This window comes from Colobus angolensis, unplaced genomic scaffold, assembly GCF_000951035.1.
Source record: "Colobus angolensis palliatus isolate OR3802 unplaced genomic scaffold, Cang.pa_1.0 Scaffold386, whole genome shotgun sequence".
NCBI classification, from domain to species: Eukaryota; Metazoa; Chordata; class Mammalia; order Primates; family Cercopithecidae; genus Colobus; species Colobus angolensis.
Genome location: NW_012117221.1, coordinates 719,376 through 739,305, shown reverse-complemented (window position 1 = coordinate 739,305; position 19,930 = coordinate 719,376). Strand labels below are relative to the sequence as shown.

At 43.9% G+C, this 19,930-nt stretch overlaps 1 protein-coding gene across 1 annotated transcript in view; it reads left to right on the top strand.

Annotated features, from left to right (window-relative positions):
- PTPN3 (protein tyrosine phosphatase, non-receptor type 3) overlaps nucleotides 1–19,930 on the top strand; it is a 160,812-nt gene that overhangs the window by 68,910 nt on the left and 71,972 nt on the right. Inside the window, exons 2-5 of the mRNA XM_011954591.1 lie at nucleotides 4,865–5,019; nucleotides 12,184–12,291; nucleotides 12,368–12,410; nucleotides 14,990–15,068. Of these exons, the coding sequence (XP_011809981.1) occupies nucleotides 4,865–5,019; nucleotides 12,184–12,291; nucleotides 12,368–12,410; nucleotides 14,990–15,068 (385 nt within the window). The remainder of the gene's footprint in view (nucleotides 1–4,864; nucleotides 5,020–12,183; nucleotides 12,292–12,367; nucleotides 12,411–14,989; nucleotides 15,069–19,930) is intronic.

The following is a 19,930-nucleotide window of genomic DNA, read 5'->3' as shown; positions in this document are numbered from 1 at the left end:
GATTTTTAAACTCATGCAAAAAACAGGCTTGGCTTCCTTATTATAAAATGCATCAGCAGCAGCTGTAATCATTTGTGGTCAGAGAGGCCAGCTTGTTCCTGGTTGGGTTGTGGCTTTGTTTGGAATTAAGTGGCTTATAAAGGAAGCCATAGAAACCCTGAGTTCCCCAATTGCTGTAGTACAGGAAACAGGGCAGTTAGTCAGCATCCATTGTCCTGACCAGATTGTTTAAGATGTAATTTCAAGACAATCTGAAAATACCACATGGCTCAATTATTTGGTTATTCAACATCAGGCTCATTCTTACCAAGGTTTGCTTTAGGAACCATTGTAGGAAGATTTCTGCAGCTTTCATAAAATACCTATTTATGACATTGTCATTAGGTTTCAAGCCCTTTATGTAACAATCAGAGATGGATGTGAGAAAGGGAAGTCTGTCTCCCCTGGGTTGCTGGTGGGCTTTATTTTGTCAGCCGGCTGTGTGACTGTGCTGGACAGCATCGTTGCTAACCATGGTGAAATGAATAAGCCCAGTGGCACCCACACCAGCACGAGCTATGAGCAGCTGCTCAGGTGAAGTTTGGAAATCAGTGTCCACCATTGGAGCATCAGCCCATGTGACTTTCATTTGGAAGCACCTGTTTCAAGTCTTAGTTTTTTCTGCCTGGGGTCATTGTGTGACTATCTCTGTTTTAGCTGTTCCACAGAACAACTGCCCACCTCTTTTCATACACAGTGAATTCAACCACACAGTGCATGGCTTAGATTCTGCAGAACCTGTATTCTAAGGCCATCCATTCAAAACACACCTTGAGGTTTCCTGGAAACCCACTCCTCTAGTCCTCGTCTCCCTGGCTGTTACTTTGGGGGCTTCCCAAAGGGAATGTGATCCTGTGCCACACCTGAGAATGCTGAATCACCCCTGGGGGTGCGAGGACAGGCAGTTTTTAAAAGCTCTCCAGGTGATTCTGATGTGCACCTCCCACTAAAACCAACTAGTAATGGTTCTATTGTGTCTTTTGAAAAAAAAAAAAATGTAACCCACCTGAGATTCTTAGACAAGAACTAAAAAATAAAATTGACATTTTAAAGTCGATGTGGTTAAAGCATTATGGAACACATTTGTTGTCTTTTGATAACTTTTTGTATTACTCAGAAAATGCATCCCTGCTTCTGATGACATTTTCCTTGGAAAGGGCAAGGCGGAGGTGGTGGGGTGGGTGGAATTTTATAAGTGACTGAATAAGTTCCTTTGCACTGCTGGTCCCAGGAAGTTTTTTTTTTATTAGTATTTGAGACTCCCTACCCTTATCTAAGGAAGGGAGGTTTGCTTGGAGCTCCTTAAATATAATGATAAGAGACCAAGTGCTTCTCTTCCTGGATGTGCTTTCTGCACAGCTTTCATCGTTGTAGTTTCTCTTTCTGCACCTAACCGGTGCCCCCTGTCATTCTCTGAAGCTTGTTTCTTGGTCCTCCAATCTGCTTTGGCCACATCCTTCTGAGACCTGAGTCACTACTCCTTGCTACTGACTCCCAAATCTTTTCTCTGGCCCCACCCTGACATTAGGTGCTACTTTTCCAATTACCCGTGACTTGCGTCTGCCAGAATGGACCCTGGCAACAGCAGCTTGGTCATCACCTGGGAGACAAGATGCAGACTCTTGGGTCCTATCAAGACCTACTTGAATCAGAGTCTTCATTTTAACAAGATCCCCAAGCACTCTGTACGCACACTGCAGTGTGAGAAGCACTGGTCTATGAGACATCAGTTTCCTCTGCATTTCTTCTTTCTTTTCTTTTCTTGTTTGCTTGCTTTTTTTTTTTTTTTTTTTTTTAAGAGATAGTCTTGCTGTGTTGCCCAGGCGGGGTTCTAACAGCCCTCCCACCTTGGCCTCCAGAGTAGCTGGGACTACAGGTGCGTGCTACCGTACCAGGCTCCCCCTCTACATTCTACTTAGACCCTACCCCATCCTTCTCTGTCAAGTTTGTCTATCCTCTTCTACTGCTATACAGCCTTGTTGTACTGCAGTACTGCTATATAGTCTGTTAAATAGACTACAAATTTTGGCTTCATTTTCTATTTCATTCTTCCTTCTATTCGTTCGAATGTTTACTAACTGCCTATCAGACCTAGGTTTGGAGGTACAATGAGCAAAAACAGACCTAGCCTTGTGGGGCTTGACATCTAGTAGGAGAAGCAGATATTAAATACACATCATCAGTTATAAGTGTGAAATGAGGATAAGCATTAGTGAGTGCACTCTGTCACACAAATCTGTGACTGGTTAGGGAGACCAGGGAAGGCTTCCTGGAGGAAGTGATGCTTGTGCTGAGCACTGACAATGAACTGGAGTTAATCAAATGAAGAGGAGCAGGAAGAGCTTTGCAAGCAGAAGGAATAGCATATGCAGAGACCCAGTTCATCAGAGAAAATTTGCGGAGAATTAATAAAAAGAACGTTAACTTACTCTCAGGCTTTATTTGCTCTTTCATCTTTATTTGCTCTTCCACCCAACACTGTCAGATTTATATCTTCACCATTCCCTGAGCCAATTTGATTTGTAGAATTGCTTCACGTATTCTTTTTTTTTTTTTTTTTTTTAGACAGAGTTTTGCTCTTTTTGCCCAGGGAGTGCAATGGCAAGATCTCAGCCCACTGCAGCCTCCGCCTCCTGGGTTCAAGTGATTCTCCTGCCTCAGCCTCCAGAGTGGCTGGGATTACTGGTGCATGCCGCCATGCCTGGCTAATTTTGCATGTTTAGTAGAGATGAGATTTCACCATGTTGGCCAGGCTGGTCTCAAACTCCTGACCTCAGGTGATCCGTCTGCTTCGGCCTCCCAAAGTGCTGGGATTACAGGTGCATGCCACCATGCCTGGCTAATTTTGTATTTTTAGTACAGACAGGGTTTCATCATGTTGGCCAGGCTGATCTCGAACTCCTGACCTCAGGTGATCCACCCTCTCCAGCCTCCCAAAGTGCTGGGATTATAGGCATGAGCCACTGTGCTCAGCTTCTTCATGTATTCTTTGTAGAGGCCTAGATCCTCCCACCTACATGATCTCTGTGATATAGTCATGTCCTCAGTTGCACACTTTTCCGGTCTTTTCGCCTACCTCTCCACCATTGAAATCACCAGTTAAATGAGTTTCCTTACTGTTCCCTAATACCATGGTCAGATTTTGAATGCCCTCTAATTCCCTCTTCGTAAATATTATACTCTCTTTTTCAAAAAAGTAAACTTGTTATTAAAACATACGTATGGAAAAGTACACAAATCATAAATGTAAAGCTTGGTAAATTTTCACAAAGTGAGTATACCAGTGTCATTAGCACCCACATCACAAAATAGAATATTAAAAGCATCCCAGAAAACCCATCTCTGCCTTCCCCTCACTACACACAAAGGTAACCGTTATCCTTTCTTCTATCAGCATTGATTAGTTTTGCCTGGTTGTAAACTTTATATAAATGGAATCATGCAGCAGATAATCTGTTGCGTCTCATGTCTTTTGCTCAACGTTAAAGCAATTGATTCACATTTTGCATGTAATGGTAGTTCGTTTATTTATTTTGCTTTATAGTAGTATATGGTATGACTGTACCACAGTTTATCCATTCTACATTTGATAGATGGGGTCTTTTCCAGTTTAGGACTATTATGAAGATTCTTTCTTGTTGTTGTTATAAATTATTATTTTATTAGATACGTATTTTGGTCCAAATCTTTGAATTGTCATGACTTATAAAAAAAATTTTTTTTAACTTACAGGTTCTGAGTACATGTGCAGGTTTATTATATAGGTAAATTGAGTGTCTTGGGGATTTGGTGTACAGATTATTTTGTCAACTGCATGATAAGCATAGTACCCAATAGGTAGTTTTGCGATCCTCACCCTCCTCCCACATTTCACCCTCACATAGGCCCTGGTAGCTATTGCTCCCTTCTTTGTGTCCATATGTTCTCAAAGTTTAGCTCCCACAAGATGCTTTCATGTCTTTTAGTGAGTGAATATACATTTTTCTGCTGGGAACGTGCCCATGACTGAAATTGTTCTATCACAATAAATGCATATGTTAAGCTTTAGTAGATACTATTCAGCAGTTTTCCATCGTACAGTGGTTGCACTGAATTATGCTTTCACCAGCAGCATGTGAGAGTTCTGGTTGCTGCACACCCTCCGTGGTTTTGCCAGTCTTGAATTGTAGGGGTTCTCTGGTGGGTGTGTGGTACTATTGCTTTATGGGTTTAATTTGCATTTCTTTGACAGCTATGTGGTTGAGTACCTGTTTTTGTTTTCTTCCTATTTTCTACAGGGTTTTCTGTTACTTCCTCTGACTAGGTCAGTGGGAGCACGTCATGTATTCTTTGCAGACATATATATTGCAAGTATCTCCTCCCACTCTATCGGTTGCCTTTTTTCTGCCCCAAATGGTGTCTTTCAATGAATAGAGATCCTTAGTTTTAATATCAGTTTATCAATAAGTCTTTTTATGTTTGAAATCATATTTATACCATGTTTAGTTCTGTAAAACCTTAGAGGTAGAACACAAATATATAAAATTGTGAAACATAAATAAAAACTTAAAAGCCTGGGAAATATAAATTAGAAGACTCAGACCAGGGAGGTAATAAGACATGCAAATAAGCCACATAATTCTATGAACGTGTAATTTAGCAATACATTTTGCTTAGAGCACCTTAGAAGTAAAAACTCAATTGGAAACATGATCTGCTATGTAGTTCTCATTATCTGTGAGTCCCTCAGACGATATTGATAGGATGGGATCTGACAGGTATCTGCACTCACAAGTAACTGGCGATTCGCATATCAAAGCACTAACGGGTGTATCTTATGTTACAGATTATTCAGCGATAGTTATGACCTCCCGGTTACGTGCGTTGGGTGGAAGAATTAATAATATACGCACCTCGGAATTACCCAAAGAGAAAACTCGATCAGAAGTCATCTGCAGCATCTACTTTTTAGATGGCGTGGTACAGACCTTTAAAGTTACTGTAAGTTCTCTACTTTTTTTTACTTTTCCTGAATTAATGCTCCTAACAAATAGTTTTCATCTCTTGGCTTACAAAATGAAGAAAAAAAATTTTTAAATGAAAGCTTGAGATCTCAGATCTTGTATGTTGAGATTGCACTGGAAATACTTAAAAATGTTGCCCCCCGGCCGGGCACGGTGGCTCACACCTGTAATCCCAGCATTTTGGGAGGCTGAGGCGGGCGGATCACGATGTCAGGAAATCGATACCATCCTGGCTAACATGGTAAAACCCTGTCTCTACTAAAAATATAAAAAAATTAGCCGGGCGTGGTGGTGGACACCTGTAGTCCCAGCTACTCCGGAGGCTGAGGCAGGAGAATGGCGTGAACCCCCGAGGCGGAGCTTGCAGTGAGCCGAGATCACACCACTGCACTCCAGCCTGGGCAACAGAGTAAGACTCCGTCTCAGAAAAAAAAATGTTGCCCCCATTTCACCTCTGCCCCGAGGGTCTTCCCCTCGCTTCTGTGTGACGTGAACTGTTTGATGCTCGTACGTTGGTGCTTCTGGGAAGTCCTCATCCACTTTCTGAAGGAGACTGGTTTGGGAAGTGGATGAGGACTCCACGGAAGCACCAACATCTAGAAGCATCATGGCGCCCTATATATGCTTCATTAGAGCCCATGTCAGGTTGCGTTTTTTCAGATAGTGATTAGGGTTTATGTTGCCCATGAAACTGAGCTCCTTGAAAACAGGAAAGAATAGAAAGGGTGTTGTTTCCCCTGTGCCTGGCACAAGGCTGGGCACACAGCGGGTGCTCGTTAAATGTGTGAGTGAGTGGGCTGTGAAACAATCAGCCTCACAGATGGCAGGGCTTGGGGAGGTCCTGGCTCATCCCACTTAAAGCCTGTGGCAGAGCCAGCACTAGAAACGAGGTCTCCAGTCTCCCAAGCCAGCCACAGGAAGATCCTGGGACTGTGGCTGCCTATGGTGCCCTCCCACTCCAGTCACCACCCAGCCCGTGACCTTTGCCCATCTCTTCCATCCTCTGGCCAGTCCTAAAGGAGTTAGTCCCAACCCTGAACTGGCTGCTAGGATCTTCCCCCACCTGTAAAGTTCAGTGTGCCAGAAAAGGCATCAGAAGAGAAGACAGGATGAGAGAACAATTGAGGGAACAATAAAAGGCCACAAGAATGCAAAGGGTAACAAAAACAGATCCCTGGGTCTTCTGCACACCCCATACAAGTTTTCCCACAGCCAATCCCAGGTGATCATGGACCTTGATGCAAGCAGGAGGAGAAGGCAGTTTGTGTGGAGTTTAGTAGGTGCTGTATCTCCTTTTCAGCAGGGATGGGGCGGTGGCCCAGTGCCTTGACTGCAGACATCTCCCTGTCAGTGCAGAAGACTCAGGTGGATGACCAAGGTCATGGAAGTTTGGACCCTTCGCCTGGCAGAGAGTGGAAATGGGCAGTAGAGATGGATGTTTCCCAGCCTTCTGCCCTACTCTTCCACCCACTTCCGCAAACACCCAGGCCTCCAGCTATTCCCCAGTGTCAGGGCATCATTTTTTTTTTGTAGGTGGGAAATGTTGTAACAAGTGAAGACTCCAGCAAGGAGTTGTCTAGTTAGGCATCTCCAAAGTCTAATTATGGGGGCTACAACATATACCTGTGATCTGTTTCTTCAGAAGCCAGTTTGGAGGAAAACATCCTCTCAGGAGGACTGTTCAAAAGAATATTCTGCAATTCTGGAAATATTCTGTGTCTGCACTAACCCACAGGGAAGCCCTCCAGCCACATGTGGCAATTGAACATTTGAAATATACCTGAAGAACTAATTTTTTTTTTTTTTCCTGAAACAAGGTCTTTCTCTGTCACCCAGGCTGGAGAGCAGTGGTGTGATCCTGGCTCACTACAGTGTCAACCTCCTGTGCTCAAGCGATCCTCCCACTTCAGCCTCCGAAGCAGCTGGGACTACACGCACACGCCACTATACCCATCTAATTTTTTAGTTTTTTGTAGGTCTCACTAACTTGTCCAGACTGGTCTCCAGTTCCTGAGCTCAGGCGACCCCCCCACCACTTCAGCCTCCTGAAGTGCTGGGATTGTAAAGCATGAGCTAGCGGGCCTGGCTTCAATTTTTTATTTTATCTTAATTAAAATGGAAGCAGTCTTTAGTAGTTCATAGTCCCCACTTTGGATTGCTCAGCTTTGGTGAACATTTCTTAAAGTGTGTCAGAAGCTCCTATGATGTGTGTTAAAGATGTCAATCACTTGTCCTGCCTGGGTATTTTGAAACTTGCTCTCTGTGGGGTGGAGCCTGAGAATCTGCATTGTAATTTCTCTCCGAGTTGTCTCGATGTGCCATGCAGTTGGAGAACCACTGATTTAGGAGTCTGTTGGCAAGGTTCTAAATATTTCCCTTAAAAAGCAACTACTTTGGTTCTGCAGAACCTTGTCTTATATCTGATTTCCTTTTAACATAATCTTTCGTAGAATTTTGTGATTACACAAACTTCATGAAGGTCACAAATGTCTCTTCCAGATGCTGTACACTAATAGTTTAGTATGTGTCTGGCTTCTTTGTTAAAATGTGTGTTTGTCTGTCTTGGAGCTGTTCTTTAACCATATATCCTATTCCTGACAAGAACATGAGTGTTTGTTAGTATGTAACTCATGTATTCATTCAGCACATGTTTATTGAACACTTACTATGGGCCAAGCTTTGTTCTGGTGCAAAAAATGGCAACAGTGCACAAAACAGAGCAAAATCCCTGCCTTTTTGAAGCCAACATCCCAGTGGGGGAGATGGGCCATAAAAAAATATGCGCCGAGTCAGGCTGTATTAAGTGCTTTGCAGAAAAATAAAGTAGAACAAGAGGGAGAGAGTGCCAGGGCAGGGTGAGGTTACCATTGTATAGACGTAACCAGGGAAGTCCCCACTGTTGAGATGAAAGAATCATGTGGTCGTCTGGAGGGAGCACGTCCCAGGGAGAAGGAACAGTGGTGCAAAGGCCCTGAGGCTGCAGCCCACTTTCTTTGGTTGCAGAACACAGTAGAGTCTGGAGTGGAATGAGCAAGACAGGGGGATAGCAGAAGATAAGGGCAGAGAGATAGCAGGGGTAAGGGGTGGGGGATCGCATGTAGCCTTGTAGATCATTCTGAGGGCACTGGCTTTTTTTCCTACATGAGGTGGAAAGCACTGGGGCTCTGTCCACAGTTGATGATAGGAGGGAAGGGGCTGAAAGACTGGTGTGGCAGTCCAGGGCAGAGATGATGACCACTGGCTGTGTGGAGCTGGCTAAGAGGAAACCCAGCCCAGAAGTACTTTGAAGGTGGAGCCTGATAGATGGGATTTGAAATGCAAAAGAACAGGAGGCCTCAAGGTGACTCCCAGGTTTTTGGCCTAAGCAATGCAGCAAAATAAGAGTTGCAGTTTATTGAGACGGGGAAGACTGTGGGAAGAGCAGGTCTGAGGGTAGAAGTAATCAGTTCTCCTGTGGGCATGTTGCAGTGGAGAGGCCTGTTATTCATCTATGTAGCAGTGTAGGAATGGTACGGGATAGAAGAATCAGGAGGTTAGTGGAAGGATCCTGGCTGGGGATACAGATGTGGATGTCACCAGGATAGAGATGGGATTTCAAGCGTGAAACTGGAGGAGATCCCCTGAGAAGCAAGTCGATGGAAGCTGCAAATGGTGCTTAAGCTTAGGAGAGGTGAGGAGCAGGCACTAAAGGAGACTGAGAAGGACCAGCGAGGGAGGTGGGAGGAGGCCAAGAGCGAATGTCTGAGAATCCCAGCAGAAGGAGGAGTGATCAGCTCTGTAAAAAGGGGAAAGGCAAGCACCTACCCCGAGTGAGCATCATAACAAGCCTTAGAACAGGCTGGGTGCAGTGATTGATGCCTGTAATCTCAGCACTTTGGGAGGCCAAAGCAGGAGGATCCCTTGAGTCCAGGAGTTTGAGGTTACAGTGAGCTACGATTGTACCACTGCACTCCAGCCTGGGCAATGGAGCGAGACCCTGTCTCTAAAAAAATAAAAATAAAAGTCTTAGAGCCTGGCAAACAATGAGCACCCAAAAGTTCTTAGTTATGAACATCATTGTTATTATCACGTGGCTGCCACCCCAAGCTTCCAGCAGCCTGGTTCAAAGCTGAATCCCATGGAATTTGAGAAGTTGGAGGCTCTGGTTGCAACTTGGAATATCCCTCACTTTGTACCTTTCTGTGTGTAGGAATTGCTTGCACAGTCTCATTCAGACTCTTTAGCCCAGCCTACCTTGTGACCAGGAGCAGGTGTCAGGGAAGCTGACTTGAATATTAGTCGTTCTTATCTCAGTCCAGGGTGCGAGCCCTGGTGGTGACCTGGTGCAGCAAAGATGACCTCTTACGGGCAAGGGCCAGGCCAGGAGGCCTTTTCTTATTATAAATGTGTTTTTTATTATATTTCAATTTATCTTGAGAACCAGGTGAATTATGCAGAATAGATACCTGTATATGTGAATTATGCACTCCAGAGGAGGAGGTGTAGTGGGAACAAACAGACCTGAGTCAGGCAGTCAGACTGTCCCTCAGCTGATGGGGCAAGGCATGGAGCCTCTCAGTGCCTCTGCTCGTTGGCAAGGGAGATGGTAATGACTACTACACTTTGCAAAGTTGCTGCAAAGATTAGAGACCATATATAAAAAGCCCATTGGCATAATGTCTGTCTCCTTGTAGATGTTCAGTAAATTGTAGTTAATAATATATATTAAATGTAATATAAAATCATATATAAATAATTCCAACAAGGGGAGCAGCTAGCTCTTTGACATGTGGAAGGAGTATCTGGTAATGTGCAATGTGTGGACTGGGTCCTTCTTTCCCCACCTGTTGTGATTCTCTTGTGATGGACGGTGCCCTGGACAGAAGGAGCAGGAGGTATAAGCGCTCTTGGGCAGGAAAGGGGGCACGTCCAGGAAATGGGCGTGTCTCATGTTCCCACATTTCAGACCAAATAATCTGAACCTGCTCCAAAGAAGTCTCTGCAGGAGGGGCTTGATAGTTACCTAATTCTCCCAATGCTGGTCACTGTGACCTATTTTCAAGTACATTATTTGCTCTCAGGCACTCAATAAAAGGAGCTACCTTTGCCTGTTCTATACATGGTCTATTTCTGACTCATATTGTCCTTTAGTTAAATGGTTTGGTTCAAAGGATTCCTGCAAAGTCTGCCTGTTAAAGTAGAATTTGCCATTTTCCAAGCACTCCATGCTGTTTGCCATTCCTGGGCCTTTGTACCAGGCTATCTGATCCAAAGGCCTGTTTTTAGCTCGTGCAGCTGGAGGGCAGGGGTGGTGCTTGACCCTGTCCTCCTCCCGAACCTAGATTGGCAGTTGCTTCCTCTAGGACCCTGATCGAGATGACCATTCACGTGGTCCCCTTGGGTGTCCACCGTGCCTCGACTGTTTTACAGTCCTCGACGGCCTTTGACACTCTGTTACAGCCACTGTCTCCACGGCTGGGGCAGGAAAAGGGAGCTTCTTTTTTTTTTTTTTTTTTAATTATACTTTAAGTTCTAGGGTACATGTGCATAGCGTGCAGGTTTGTTACATATGTATACTTGTGCCATGTGGGTGTGCTGCACCCATCAACTCATCAGCACCCATCAATTCATCATTTATATCAGGTATACCTCCGCAATGCAATCCCTCCCCCCTCCCCCCTCCCCATGATAGGCCCCAGTGTGTGATGTTCCCCTTCCCGAGTCCAAGTGATCTCATTGTTCAGTTCCCACCTATGAGTGAGAACATGCGGTGTTTGGTTTTCTCTTCTTGTGATAGTTTGCTAAGAATGATGGTTTCCAGCTGCATCCATGTCCCTACAAAGGACGCAAACTCATCCTTTTTTATGGCTGCATAGTATTCCATGGTGTATATGTGCCACATTTTCTTAATCCAGTCTGTCACAGATGGACATTTGGGTTGATTCCAAGTCTTTGCTATTGTGAATAGTGCCGCAATAAACATACGTGTGCATGTGTCTTTGTAGTAGAATAATTTATAATCCTTTGGGTATATACCCAGTAGTGGGATGGCTGGGTCATATGGTACATCTAGTTCTAGATCCTTGAGGAATCGCCATACTGTTTTCCATAATGGTTGAACTAGTTTACAATCCCACCAACAGTGTAAAAGTGTTCCTATTTCTCCACATCCTCTCCAGCACCTGTTGTTTCCTGACTTTTTAATGATGGCCATTCTAACTGGTGTGAGATGGTATCTCATTGTGGTTTTGATTTGCATTTCTCTGATGGCGAGTGATGCTGAGCATTTTTTCATGTGTCTGTTGGCTGCATGAATGTCTTCCTTTGAGAAATGTCTGTTCATATCCTTTCCCCACTTTCTGATGGGATTGTCTGTTTTTTTCTTGTATATTTGTTTGAGTTCTTTGTAGATTCTGGATATTAGCCCTTTGTCAGATGAGTAGATTGCAAAAATTTTCTCCCATTCTGTAGGAAAAGGGAGCTTCTTATAGCCCTGTACCCATTCCCACATCATGCCTGCCCCGTAAACATGGAGCAGAGAAGGCAGTGGAGTCCTGCTCTGGAGAGATGTGTGGCTTCTCACTTCAGATGATGGGAAGGGGAAGCAGAGAGGCAGATAATCCCACAGAGTGGCACGGGCCAAATCACTCTGAGGGCATTTTGAATGGCATTTGAGTATTTTTAGCTGTCTTCCTTTAGGCTGTTAGGTGAGAGCTTTCCTTTCCTGGACATATACCTCAGTGGCTTCTCCAGGAGTAGGAGCCACAGGTGTGTCCTGAGGAGCCAAGAGAAACTGCCCTGGGGTTAGCATTTCATTGTGGATAATCCATGGGAGGCCACAGGGAGTTAACTGTGATTATGAGAGCTGAGTTTTCCGATTTAGACATTATCACTTGGGAATTGCAGCGAAGGGGGAAGGAAGAAATCTTAGACAATTAAATTAAACTCGTATTGTCTTAAATTGTGTTGATGTCGTTTTTCTTAGCCCTACTTCCCATATGTGCTGTGTGGCTTCTTAAAATTTATTAAAGCTTTTCTTGTGGTGGGAAGTGTGTGTGCATAGCATTTCTGAATATTTTAACTCTTTTTTGCCTACAGTAAAGATGTTTTTACCACCAATTAATTTAAGACTTTTCCCACTTGGTAATTTCTTTTGTTCTAGAAACAAGACACTGGCCAGGTTCTTCTGGATATGGCGTACAACCACCTGGGTGTGACTGAAAAGGAATATTTTGGTTTACAGCATGATGACGACTCCGTGGACTCTCCTGTAAGTGCCATTTAAAAAAAATGTGCTGAACTCCTGCACGGTTTGCTTTTATATTTTGTGTTTTCTTGTCCAACAGAGATGGCTGGAAGCAAGCAAACCCATCAGGAAGCAGTTAAAAGGTTGGTGTGATCTTTTCATTTCAGTTGAACATTAGGTGTTAGTGTATCACAGTCTGTTTCTCCCCTCGAATCATCAGTTCCTGTGACATCTGGTACCTGGAGTTCTGGGCGTCCAGGAGTCATCAGTGAGCTGACTTCTCCCTGTCTGACTTGTGAGTCAGCAGAGATGCTTCCAGATCAGCCTTCTAGGATCTGCCCCAGCTATGGGAAAGAAGGAGAAAGGTGAGAGTAGGCAGCTCAGAGCAAGGGAACCCACATTTCTGTATACAAGGAAGGAGGATGGCCTTTCTTAGCCTGCTGTGAGAGTCAGGGTGGAAGAGAGAGACAGAGAGGTAGACAAACACAAACACCTCATACTTTCCAACAGCATAGTTGCATTCATGGAAAACCAAGCCATAGGTAGGTAATGTCACCAATATAAAAGTCTTCCAAACTACCACTTATCTCTTAGGAGTGGATCCCAATGCTGCAGTTCACTCCTAGTTGGGTGGCCAGGCAGGCCACACCATAGCCCACTCTCTGCCCTAATCTGCTCTGAGCCTGATGTTCCAGCATTGCCAGCATTGTTCCTCTTTATGCCACTCATGCCCCAGACAAACCTGGCTGATCTGCAGGGCCTCCCAGTGCCTCCCCTCAGTCTGTTCCATCTGCTGGGAATGCTTTTCCCTCCCACTTCCCTCGCGAAATCCTGCCTTTCTTCAAGGCTGCTCAGATCTCATTTCCTCTCCTAGAAACTGTGGGTGGCTCCCTCAGCATTCTATTAGATTTACCATCTCCCATGTTGGGGCTCTGAACGCTCTTATCCTCATCTCTGTTAATTGCCTTTACTTCTGTCTCAGAACTGGCAAGTTCCTTGAGGTTAGTACCCTTGTTGTATTTCTCTCTGCATCCCCAAGGTGCCCAACTCAAAAAAAGTGGCCAGTGCATGGCAGAGTGGAGAAGGGCAGGTGGATTTGTGCACGCAGATATGCATCACAGGATGCCCCCCAACACACACACACACCTGCTTCAGCACCCGGGGAGGAAGGAGTAGACACAGTGGCCTTCACTCCCATGTCACTGCTGCCCCCACAGGGAGCCAGATTCTCAAAGTTCTTCCCTCCCATGAACTGCGTCCTCCTCATTCAGAAGTACCCGTGGGAGCCTCAGGGCAACTTACAGACAAATACCTGCCCCATTCAAGTCCCCAGGAATGAGTCCACACAAGGCATGAATAGGTACTGTCATTCATTCTCTCATTCATGCTTTCAGTGAACATATCCTGAGCTCAGACTGTGGCAAGGTGCGGGGCTAAGCCCTGGGAATCCAGTCCAGATCAAATACGGACTCTCCCCTCAAAGTCCACAGCCAAGTGTGCAGACAGCCCAGAGGGTTTGACATTCTATGATAGTAGTAAGCACACGATAGAAGACAGCCAGAAAGACAAAGAGGCTAGGCCTGCAGCACAGAGATGACAAGTTTTAGAAGAGGGGAAAGGGAGGTGAACAAGCATCCCAAGGCAGCAGAAGGACATTGTTCTCCCCTGATGTGCATATTGTTATAGCGCCATCCACTGGTACTTAGACATGTGGACAGGTGTACTTGGGCACACCCCCATGAGGGATTCTTTGAACACATGCTACAGATGCAGAAAGAAAGCACTAAAGATCAGGGAGGGTAGAGTTCAGGATGAACTAAGGTAGAGGAGGAGATCTAGCAGGTTAGTGAGAAGGACTTGAGTTGCAGAGAACAAGAAAGTGCTCAGTGCCTACGTAGGGCTGGCGGATATTTACTGAGCGATGATGGTGAAATTGACATGAAGAAGATCTCGGGATCTTAGCAGCATGATCTGATCTCCTGTTGCTGTATCTATGAGAATAAATGGACTAATTTTATCCACACAAGCGAATTGAATCTGGATGTTGATATATAAAGCTGTATTTGAATATGTTCATTGTCTGATTTACTAGTATACTAACTTAATATACTTTGCATTAAAAGCATGAGATATTTTGTAGTTTAAAAATGAGTTTGAAATGTGGTGTAGCAGAATCAAAGATCTCAGTACTCTAATTCTGGTTTTGTCACCAGCTGTGTGACCTAAGGCAAGTCACCTCTCTAAGTCTTTGGCTTATCTGTAAAATGGGGCTACCAGTAGCAGCCTAGCCCACTCATAGTCATGGTGGTGTCAAAATGCAGGAAATGTACATGAAAATGCTTGAAACGTATAAATGGCTACACAAGTGCAGGCTATTATTTCTTTGTAAATTTTGCATAGTAATACTGATTTAAGGATTTTTAAAATTCCTAATACAGATAACAGAGTGCAGTGTTTAAACACAGCCCTAAGATAAACGTGTGATAGGAAGTAGATGATAACTCAGTCTGTGCTGATGTTGCATAAATATTTTGCTTTTTGAAGATGTGGAGATTTCTGAAACAATCAACTAACTTATGTACTCCATATTTGAAATTAGCCCTTTTATAATGGAAAAAGCTATGGTTGAGTGAAAAAATGCATCACTTATGGAAGAGAAGCAACTTACATACATTGACTTTGTCAAAGGGAAAATTTAATTTGTTTTTGAAAAATGTTGTAGGAGGTTTCCCCTGTACCCTGCATTTTCGAGTAAGATTTTTTATACCTGATCCCAACACACTGCAGCAAGAACAAACCAGGTAACAACATTTTTTTAAAGTTTTCTATTTAGTGTATAAAAATGAGTAACCACTAAAAATGTACTCTTCATTTTATTACTATGGCCAAATAACTTCATTTGGGTGTAACTGCACCAACAATGATGATCCAAGTAAAAATCTGGGGTGCACATACTGACATTTTAATCAGCTAATGAGTTTTCAGTCTTGGGCCTGCTTCTCTTATCTCCTGATTTGGTACCATTCCCAGCATACTCCCATCTGCCACCTCCTACCTCTCTCACCTCCTTCCACCTCCCTGGCCTCTCCTGCCTGCTGAACATGCTGTGCTCAAAGGACGAAAAGTCATTTTCTACCAATGTAGGCAGGATGTAGAAGACAAATTTGTAAAATAGTCATCCACAGGTCAAACAGCGTGATGTCTCTGAAGAGCTAAAATCGAGGCTCTTGAAGATAACAAGACATCTCTTGTTACAAGAATTTTCTTTCTTTTTTTTTGTTTTGAGACGAAGTCTCTCTCTCTGTTGCCCTGGCTGGAGTGCAGTGGTGTGATCTTGGCTCACTGCAACCTCTGCCTCCCAGGTTCAAGCGATCCTTCCACTTCAGCCTCCGAAGTAGCCAGGATTATAGGCAGGTACTACCATGCCTGGCTAATTTTTTTTTTTTTTTAATTTTTTAGTGGAGATGGAGTTTCACCATGTTGGCCAGGCTGGTCTCAAAACTCCTGACCTCAAGTGATCTGCCTGCCTCAGCCTCCCAAAGTGCTCGGATTATAGGCATGAGCCACCAGGCCAGCTTTGTTATAAGAATTTTCTATCAGATCCCCAGTTTGCAAGAGGTAGAAAGGAGAGCAGACTGGATTCAGCTTGTCTTCTCAGTGAATCAGCAAGTGCAGGAAATATGTGAACCAGATAAGGGAAAGAGGGCTGTGATAGGAGTTGTTTACCCCTCAGGGCTCGGAGTCTCTCCCGACCCTGGGCTGGTACGTGGGTTTTTCTGGGTGTGGGGGACAGAGTATTTGGAATGGAGGAGGAGAGTGTCGCACAAGAAAATTGTTGTTTTAACACAGACTGCACAAACAAACTTTCCCTCCCCTGTGGCAATGTTAAACCCTTTTATTATTGATCCATTTATTTTTCTTAGGGAGGGAAGCTATTTCACCAGAAAAAAAAGCAATAGATGCTTTATTGAATCCTGTTCTACATTCATCGTGGCCAAAAGACATAATCAAGGAGGCAGCATTAACTCAGGCACAGAGTGCTGTCTTCTTTATTTTGTTTAGTAGTAATTACATCACATTTTAACTTATAATACGTTGAAAGGCCAAATATTAATCTGTTACTGTATTTTGCCTTCTTTGTGCACCTCCTCCCTCTACTATAGCAGACATTGGGGATTTGACTGTATTTTTTATTATATTACATTTTAAGCCAGTGTCCAAGGTGTCTGGTATGACACATCAGGTGACCACACAGAAGCATGTCCTGTCCTCTGAGTTTTCCCCATACCAGCTCTTCATGCTGATAAACTGGGGATGAGATAGAAACACTCAGCCCAGCAGGTTACTTCATAAGCTGACGGACACAGAGCTGGTGATGGAATCTATAAGAATGTGTTTGAAATGAGCCTACCAAGGTTTCCTCAGGCCAGTGCTAAATAACACGCTCTGGGTCAGGCATGGTGGCTCACACCTGTGAGCTTCCCAGCACTTCAGGAACCCAAGGCAGGAGGATCCCTTGAGGCCAGGAGTTTGAAACCAGCCTGGGCCACATAGCAAGACCCTGCCTCTACAAAAAATAAAATTTGAAAAAGTAGTCAGGTGTGTTGGTGCACGTCTCAGTGTCTCAGGAGGCTAACTAGGAGGATCGCTTGAGCCCAGAAAGTTCAAGGCTGCAGTGAGCCATGATCGAGCCATGTACTCCAGCCTAAGTGATCGACTGAGACCCTGTTGCAAAAAAAAAAAAAAAAAAAGGCTGTGTTGAAGGGATGTGTTAAAAACAACATGAATAATACATGTATGTTTACATGTATATGTATCTTTTATATATATTTAATGTGTGTGATTATATATGTACATGCGTACGTGTGTGTGGTTCTAACCAGTGGATTTTTAAAAAATCACAATTCCATAGTAAAAACATATTTTGTTTCAGAATACAGTATACATACATAAATTACTGAAGCAAACGTTTTATAAAACTATAGTAAGTACCAAGTACTCTGAAGTTTTCTATTCTGTTTTATTTCCTTTTTTTTTTGAGACTGAGTCTCTCTCTGTTGCCAGGCTAGAGTGCAGTGGTGTGCTGTCAGCTCACTGTAACCTCTGCCTCCTGGGTTCAAGTGATTCTCCTGCCTCAGCCTCCCCAGTAGCTAGGACTACAGGCGTGCGCCACCAAGCCCAGCTATTTTTTGTATTTTTAGTAGAGATGGGGTTTCACAGTGATGGCCAGGATGGTCTCAATCTCTTGACCTTGTGATCTGCCCACCTCGGCTTCCCAAAGTGCTGGGATTACAGGCGTGAGCCACCATGCCTGGCCTTATTTCCTTTTTTAAAAAAAATGCCAACTGTGACCCATTAAATTGATTGTACGACCAACTGGGAGGTTCCAACCCCAAGTCTGGACAGCACTGCCTAAACTAGTGATTGCCACCTGTCTCCTGCCTCCTCATAACACTAGAACCACAGGTTTGTGGCATCCACTGGGCACATTAGAGCCCTCCAGTGGCCGAACTTGAGGGAGAGGATTCCTATGGCCAGCGCAGCCCAGGAGTTTGTCTACAGGGCCCATCCCGGCCATTGGCCATCCACTTCCATACCCTGTGGAAAAGAAGCCCACTTCTCTGGAAGCTGACAGAATCTTCCTGCTGAGCCTTCCTGTCTTTTGAGGGACATCTGTGGAAATGTAGGGCATTCATGATGGAGAGAAGCCTTGGGCACAAATGAAGGCTGCCTTCAGGTCTCCAAAGAGTAGTCATGGGAGAAGGGGAACTAGATGTGCAGGGTCATAGAATTGTGGCCAGTGGGTGGAGGCTACAGGGAGGCAGATTTTAGCGCAGAATGAGGAATAAACAGTGTGTGTGTGTCTCTTCTAAAATTCACTGGTTCATAACTGGCACCCCCCATCCCCACCTTCCATCTTAAGAAGGGTGGTATCCCATTGTGGTGTAGAATGTAACTATGACCTGGGATTTCGGCACCAGATTTCTCTTAATGCAACAGGAGCCATGGTGGGAGCCACCCCCATAACTCTTACAGAGCTGGTGGGCCACCAGGACTGCCAGAGATATATATATATATTTTTTTGAAACAGGGTCTTACTATGTTGCCCAGACTGGCCTCAAACTCCTGGGCTCAAAGGATCCTCCCTGAGCCTCCTGAGTAGCTAGGATTATAGGCACACACCACCACGCCCAGCTGCCAGATTGTCTTATCTTGGACCAGGCTTCTACCATTAATTCATATGCTTAAAAAAAAAAAACTTAAAAGATTTTACCTATATTCTTGGCACATAGTATCTTACCCCAGCTTTGTAGTTCCTGTTTAAGAAAATTCCCTCTGAAGGAAATTTTAGCTCTCAAGAGTCAAAGAAAGTGTATAGAGGTGGTATCTGTTCGTTTTTTTTTTTTTTTTTTTTTGTTAAGGATCTTTGTTAAGGATCTAGGCAGAGAGATCATTACATTTTTCTGAAGTTGAGGTCACGGGTAGGGTACCCACAAGAGAGGTCATCACATTTCTGAAGTTAGACATCCCAAGCATCTCTTCTAAAGAACTATCCTGTATTCTAATTGTTAAATAAATATCTTCTTCATTGTGAGCCTCCACAGCTGCTATTTCTGATAAATTTAGATCATTCTTTGCAAAATTTTATATTCTGGCAATCTCAAAACTAGGCTCCTTCAAGATTCCTAGGAAGTCTCCCAAACTTGGGTCGGGTTCCACTATTCTGGTTTCTTTGTGTATGATGCCACGGGGTTGACTCAGAAACTTTGCTCAATATATGACAAGGCAGCATTTGGTGAGTGGTGATCTCCACGTTTATCTTCTCATTTATATCCCTAGGAAGACATACTGATTAGCTGAGCTTGTCAGTGAAAGCCCAGATTCACCATTGGTTTATCTATAACTCTCTCTTTTTTCTCTCAGTAGCATTGTAGGAGGAGAGAACACTTAATTCTGGTTGAATGTCAGCTTGGATAAACATAGAAACAAACTAGAAAGAACTGATGATGTTCTCCTAGGTGGAAAAGATGGAGATTCCAATACCAAATAGATGTGAATCAGCAAATGTATGTTATACTGTCTCTCAAGGCCAGGTGTTCAATACATTGTGGGTAGTTAATTATAATCAGAGTAATAATATCAGAGTTACGACATGGATCCTAAGCTTTTTAGCCATTAAACATATAAGAAATTTGTAGCATAGTGAGTTTTTTAAATAACATGATCATCCAGGTTAAAATAAGACACACTGACCTCACATATCCTATCTGAGCTTCGATTTTGTCATCTGTAAAAATGGAGATAGTGGTACCTACCTTACAGAGTTATGAGGCTGAGATAAGAGGGAAAGTTACAAAGTAGTACCGTGTACACAGCCCAGAACTCTGCACATAGAAGGCTGTAATACTGTTTGAAGCATTCCCATCTCAAGCCAGTTCCCTGACTTTTATAAATTTGAAGGAATAATGAAACTGATTTGTTTAAATTGTCAAAATTATTTCTCTCCTGCCCCTGTGCACTTCTGCCCTGTCTATATTAGATTTCAAGAGATTTCCCTTTTGTCATCTTGGCCAGACACTGGAATGTCTATCCCATTTGAATCGGGGTTTAAAAAAGCATGGGAGCTAGTGGCCAAGTGTCACATGTATGCCGCATCCCTAAA